This window comes from Perna viridis, chromosome 2, assembly GCF_037379345.1.
Source record: "Perna viridis isolate PV_CMFRI_1.1 ecotype Kerala chromosome 2, ASM3737934v1, whole genome shotgun sequence".
Classification (NCBI taxonomy): Eukaryota; Metazoa; Mollusca; class Bivalvia; order Mytilida; family Mytilidae; genus Perna; species Perna viridis.
This window is the reverse complement of record NC_142446.1, coordinates 53,419,184-53,426,067: the sequence shown is the minus strand read 5'-3', so window position 1 is coordinate 53,426,067 and position 6,884 is coordinate 53,419,184. Positions and strand designations below refer to the sequence as shown.

The 6,884-nt window shown below is 31.2% G+C and overlaps 1 protein-coding gene across 2 annotated transcripts in view; it reads left to right on the top strand.

The window, feature by feature from the left end:
* Positions 1-176: 176 nt before the first annotated feature.
* LOC148626006 (DNA polymerase alpha catalytic subunit-like) overlaps positions 177-6,884 on the top strand; it is a 39,252-nt gene continuing 32,544 nt past the window's right edge. For both annotated transcript variants that reach the window (XM_088569536.1, XM_088569537.1), the window contains exons 1-6: positions 177-267; positions 2,472-2,584; positions 3,317-3,413; positions 4,963-5,037; positions 5,620-5,741; positions 6,278-6,402. In XM_088569536.1, the coding sequence (XP_088425662.1) occupies positions 213-267; positions 2,472-2,584; positions 3,317-3,413; positions 4,963-5,037; positions 5,620-5,741; positions 6,278-6,402 (587 nt within the window). In that variant the 5' untranslated portion in view covers positions 177-212. The remainder of the gene's footprint in view (positions 268-2,471; positions 2,585-3,316; positions 3,414-4,962; positions 5,038-5,619; positions 5,742-6,277; positions 6,403-6,884) is intronic.

Below are 6,884 nucleotides of genomic sequence, written 5' to 3'. Positions count from 1 at the left end.
ACGACTCTATATTTCCGGAAAGTTTATTTTAATACATTTTATTTTATTTTATTTTTTGCATATCAAGATTTTCGGCATTTTTTCTTTTTTTCCTTTATTTTAAAAGTTCTCATATTTCGATTGATTATAAATACAAATAAAAGGTGTACTAAAGAAAACATTCCGAGTTTTGTTTGTGATTTAGTATCTCCGTCTCCCGCCAAAATCCAAAAATGGCGCCAGCTGTTGAATCGCCTGTGAAAGACGACAATGATAATGATAATAACGGTACATAATCCATTCTTACTTGAAATACTTAATGAATACTATCACAATAAGTATATGCGCTAATTTATTCTTTCGAAATTATTTGCAGATTAATGTTAGGTAGGATAAATTTCTAAGAAAGACTGACCCAATATTACTGCCAATACTGGGTATGCCGTATGGTTTAAAATGTGTAACCCGTACCAACTTTTCCACGTACCCAAATAATATTTTATCAATTTCTTCATTAATACGTGATATTTTCAGCTGAAAGTTGGTACATGTACACAAAATGATACGATGGTTAGGCTTGATTCAATGATTTTTAAAATGTTTGTCAAAAAATTGATTTTATTCTTTTTTTTTTCTTTGAAAAGCTCTAAAATGTGTAACCGGAAATTCCCATACCCAAGTTCAGTATTTTTGTTACCTGTACAATTTTAATGCATATTTGACATTAGAACATCATGATATTATCAAAATTTTCATTGGTGGAAAATTAAAATCGCATCAGACTGTTTATGAGACTTTGTTTTTTCATTTTTGATAAGATTGAATCCATTCTTTGCTGGTACAGGGATTGATGTTACAGAATTCAACACTTCTTTTTTAAAACAATATCAAATCTATCAAAACTTTACCCAAAGTCTTAAAGTGAAGTCTTAACCTCTTAATGATTTTAGATAACCGTATAATTTGGATAGGAAAGTGAGAAATAGTCAATAATTAGTGTGGTATGGTAACTTCTGGTTACACATTTTAGACCTTTTGACTTTAGAAAACCGATGTCACAATAAATATTATAAAAATATACATTATTTTTTTTATTAGAAATTAATTGAATTGGACTTTACCACATCTTAGCAAACCATTATTTGGGTACGGGTATTGGTTACACATTTTAGACTATACCCCAATACTGGACAATCTGTAGGGGAATTTCATTTCAATCCTTACTGATAACATTTAAGCACATGACATTTGGACTTTTATAGTAAAATAAAATGCAAGTTTGAACTGTTTTTCACTTGTCCAACCAAAGAAAACCTTTAAAAACAATGAATAAATGTTGCTGTTATATTAATCCTTTTGCAAGGTGTAGGAAGGATGTATGTTATCCAGAAAGATATATGCTGGTTAGGAATAGCATGTACATTTCTGAATTCAATAGAAATTCCATCTTAATCATGCTATGGGATTTTTCAGGCTGTGATAATGCTTTAGCAGGTTTCTCACACTTGGGCATAAGAAAAATATACCTGTGTTTCTGCTAAACTATACCAACCTTATTTTTTTGTGCCAAACATGTAGTTTTTTTTTGCCATTTTTTTACAAGCACTATTAAGTCTGAATGTATCTATAACACAAACCAGTCAAAAAACTATTGGGCCACTGCAAATTTTTAACCCTGTCATGTAGTATTTCAAAAATATACTGCACTAGTTTTTGTTCTTAACACTTTGCAGCAACTTTAATTATACAAATGTGACGTCCAGTTCAATAAAAAGACAAAAAATAATAATATTAATAACTAAAAATAAACTGTTGCCTGTCATTTAGAACAAACAATTTTGATAAAACATGTAATGTGGACACCTGTTCTCCAGTGGCCTGCTGACAACTAATACATGTATATGCATCCTTCCAACAGAAGCTACACTGTAAGTGTTTACACTGTTATAAGGCATCAGGGTAGGTAACTCACTCAAATCAAAGCTAGTCCTGAATACAATTTTTCAATACATTTACTATATGGCTATATAATTTTGCTAAAATTAGCCAGCTATGCAAAAAAGTAGCCAGTCTCGGGCTGGTGAGCAGACTACTATTTTTAACTCTGAATCATCAAAGCCACCTCATTCTTTTGTCCCCGTCACTATGCCGAAGGTGACAGAATTATCAGTGTAAATTTCTTAGGTCATACTTGTGGATGCATGAATTTTGTTCAATTTTTTTTATGATTGTTGGTCACCATTTGTAGTTGATCATGATGTGCCACTATTTTGATTCAGCAAATTTTACAGGAGTTTTGGGACTTCTGCTCTTGTACTTTTTTTGCATCACTGATGGACAAATGGCTATAAATTGCATTAAATTTTTTATTCTCTTACTTTTAAATTGAAAACAGTACATGTACCAATGAAAGTGTGCAGTTGATATTGAAATATTGTAACATAAATATATTAATATTAATACATGTGTACAGAATCCAAGATATTTTTCAGAATCTTTGGCTAAAAGCAGATCAAGAAGACAAAAAATTGACAAAGTTGGGAAATTCGCTGCTTTTGAGAAGTTAAAAAAGGCAAAAGCATCAGGGGAAAAGAATAAGTATGAAGTAAGTTTTTTGTTACATGGAAAGGAGGGAAGTCGCCTGATAGCAATTCTGTTTCCCGGTTGGCCAAATACTGATAACTTAGTGGCATTCATAAAAACTGTATAGAAAATTTGAAATTGTGTTCGAAAAAACTGTATGGAAAATTTGAAATTGCGAGTCGTGTTATTTTCTTGAAAGAAATTAAGGATTTATAAATATTTTCTATAACTCCCTGAAAAAATTGAGAAACTTAGAAGTAAAAATTTAATGCGACGACTATCTTTATTTTAAAGATAGTACTTGTTTTCTTTGTGAAAGGCCTGCACAAGAGATCTACTTAATGTATGACTTAGTTGGTGGTTGTGCCACTCAAAGTTTCCATTGGATTTCTATATGGAGAACCACATTTTTGCCTATATCAGATTCAGATTTTACTTAGCCAGTGTTGACCAAACTTGGCAAAAAATATGGCCAATAAATGCTGTCTTAGGTTCTGATTGATCAATATTCAAAAATCAAATGTAACTACATGTGTCTTTTTCTGAAACTGGATAAGGTTAATGACAGCAGTACCCTCTATGAACAATTCACATTTTTGTGTTGCTCGAGTAGCTTAGCAGATAACAGAAATGACAGGTAAAAGGACCTATTTCAAGGAAACTTCATGTTTTTATCATTAATTGAAATAACCACTTGATTTCAAATTCTCCAGGTGAGAGATTTAATGGCTGATTATTGTAATATTTTTTTTAGATTGAAGAAGAAAAAGATGTATATGAAGTGGTCAATGAAGATGAATATTCCAAGATAGTTAGAGATAGACAAGATGATGACTGGATTGTTGATGATGGTAACTTTGTCTTGTCATTATGACATATTTTATTGGCATTTTTTTTTTACATAGATGATGAAAGCCATTTTGGAAGTTAAACAAATCTGGTTGTTACTTGTTACTAGAAATAAATTAGATTGACTTCAGATTTTATTGAGAGAGGCAGGGATCACCATTGATCAAAATGAACTCACTGGTTGGACTAATTTTTATCCTGGCGCATGTCCTTTTGCGCAGAAAATAACTTGCCAAAAATGTATAAGGTTGAATGTGACATATTTAATAGCACAAGCTACAACCTAGAAACCAACAATGGTATTTTTTTCTGTCTGTATTGTCTATTTCAATTATAACAAGGTAAAGTTTTCCCTTCCCTAGGCTTGACCTTAGGTCCACAGCTCTAGAGAAATTAAAACAACTGGTAGGTGTGGTCATTTTGTTGATACCATTAAATCTTGTACATTTATCAAGTTCTTTATAATTTAACCACAAGAACTTAGACAGTAAAACACCGTTTTTGTCCGAATTGTGTGTTTAAACAATTCTTTAGAACTTTTGGGAGTCAATCCATCACATTTTCATAAAAGTTAGGCAAATTGAACTGTTTTTCTCTGTCAGATAATTGCCAAGATCATTAAGACATTGTTGTATAAATTAAAATCGTCTTCCTCCCTCTCCTATCACATCGATCTTTATCAAATTGAATTAAACTCTTTATACTCTCTATATTTTATTAAATGAAAAGTTCAAATTTTGTTGATTTGAAAAAAAAAAACCAGTAGAAATGTAGAAATCATCCAGCTTTTTTAATCTTATAGATTTTGCCAATGATGATAATCGTAAATTTGACAGATCCGAGATGTGTTTACAATCCCTGACATATTAAACCACCGTAAATTACCAATCAAAACTTTGACATTACCATAAGAATAAACACACACACCAATCATATAGATTTATGACAGGTAAAGGTGATTAATAAACAACAGTAATTAGGAAATATAGTGCCGATTTGCAATGCATGATGCAAATTGGAATACATGGCGCACACCAAATGAACACCTGGTGTTCGTTTTGAATACATGGCGCAGCACCATGCAAAAAGAGGCCCTGGAGAGGCTTTTGAATTAAGGTTATACTAAATATTTCTCAAAGCAGTGTTTAACTTTTTGAGATGAAAGGGTCATTATGACTGCACTGAATTTGGGGGGTCAAGCTGTTTATAAATTGTTTAAAGTTTTGATTTCATAAACAAATAAAAAAGTTGTCCTATTTACTTGTTGATCAATCAGTTTTTCAAACCTTCTGGCAGTAATGTCCTTGCTACAGTACCAATTATTGCTTTAAGAACAGATGTCTTAAGTTACCACATCACTAGATATTGTAAAATATGAAGAAGTCTTGCATTTAACATTTTTTCAGGCTTGAATTTAATATAGAAATTGTGTAAATGGAGGTCCCAGACACTGAAATGTATTAGAATTCTGATGTTTTTTTGTTAACCCCAAAAAATTATGTTGTGCCATCCATATCATAGGATTTGTCTGATTTTTACATGTTTTTTTAGATGGCTCTGGTTATGTTGAGGATGGTAGAGAAATATTTGATGATGATATGAGTGAAGCACCCTCTAAAGACTCTAGTAAGTAAATGATTTTTAGTCTACAAAATTATGTTTTAAAAGCAAATATGATTTTCTTCCACTTTTTTAAATCTGTATTTTACTGTTATAATTTTTTTTTTACTGTATATTTACTTCCCGATTATACCAATTTCCGCTTTGTTTGTTGACCTCGTAAAATCAGGCCTGTACAAGGCTGTAATTGGAAGTCTAATTTTCGTTGGATTTTAGAAAGTTTTTTTTTAGAATATGAGTGAATATCTTCACATTGCAAAATAAGTAAGTAATTTTAGTTTTGATATGCTGTTGCCTACAAAGATTAATCAAGGGAACCAAGGTTCTAGTAGAAATTGAAAGAATGTAATCCAGGGACAAAGACCCAACATGGAAAACAGACACACACAACAAAGAACATAAAATAACCAAAATAATACATACAAAGTAACAAAAGTAAATGAGCAAATTGGACTCTGCTAAAAACTGGGAGTATACAAAGATATGTTTGAATGTTGTATGTCATGATAAAAATAATAACCGTAATTTTTTGTATCCTAGTTTAATTGATATTTTCATTATTTACATTTCTCTGTCTAAATTTTTTAGAAAGTAAGGATGATAAGAAGAAAAAAAATCACAACATCGTTAGGCCAGGAACGAAGCCTAAAACTAACATAAAAAGTATGTTTATGGCCCAGGCTGCTGGTGGGTCAAAGAAAAAACAAGAGGTAAGATAAGAATAAATTAAGTTACTTTCATGTAAATCTACAGTGAAACCTGTTAGAACTGAACCCTGAACAATCCCAAAACCTGTCTAAACAAGACCAGTAACTGCCTTTAGCCACTAGCCCGAAGCCTGGGGCTAGTGAAAATTGATTTTGACTAGTGAAATGTGTACATTTCTTGTTTTGGGCTAGTTGAGTCCTATACTGTCCTCTATTTTTGGCTAGTCATTGGGAATTTTTAAGGAGAGGACTGCAAAACACTTAAAAGTCCCTTTAAATGTATTTTTAAATGTAACACCCGTCCAAAACAAATGGAGTTCAAGTTAGACAGTTTTCACTGTACTAAAAATAATGATATCTTCTTATGTGATTCAATTTTATTTTCAATTTAATAAATTTCCTATTGTTTTTTTATTGAATTTCAACTTAAACTGTAAAAATATGATATAAACAACAAACTCAGGGAAAATATTGAAAGTGCATGCTATAAATGTTAAAGTTATCTTTGAATGTAAAAAAAATATTCTCTTTTATTTCAGAAAGATGTAAGTTTAGCTAATGATGAACTGCTTGGTGATTTAATGGCAGATCTACACAAAGGTCCAGATACTGGTATCAAACCCGTTCCTATCAAACTTAAGAAGAAATCTCTAGGCTCTTCCAGGTATAGCATTTTCTTGGTTCATGCAACACAGTTTAGAAAAAGCTTAAATGAGATCTAGTAGTTTAATTTTGTTCCAGTATATTGTAATTTGTTTCAAGGCTTTTGAATTGTATTAATTATGGATGGTGCTTTATTTCTAGATCCACAATGTGTAAATTTAACACCCACCTGAATCACACAGGGAAAATGCTTTGGACAGTCATGCAGTGTGTCGATCTTCACTTCCTTTTGGCTTAGATTTCTCATACACCATTGTTCACCAGCAATTTAAGTTTTGATAAACTATAATTGATATTTAGATTTAATGATATAGATTGGATGATAAATAGATTTCTCTTCTCTAAACCAATACATTCATATGCAGTGTATATGATACAGTTAGTTTGTACAAGACAGTTCATTATTGATTTGCAACTATTCTTGAAACCTAGCTACTGAAAATTCATAAGGGATGTAACAAATATGAAGAAAGATAACTCTAG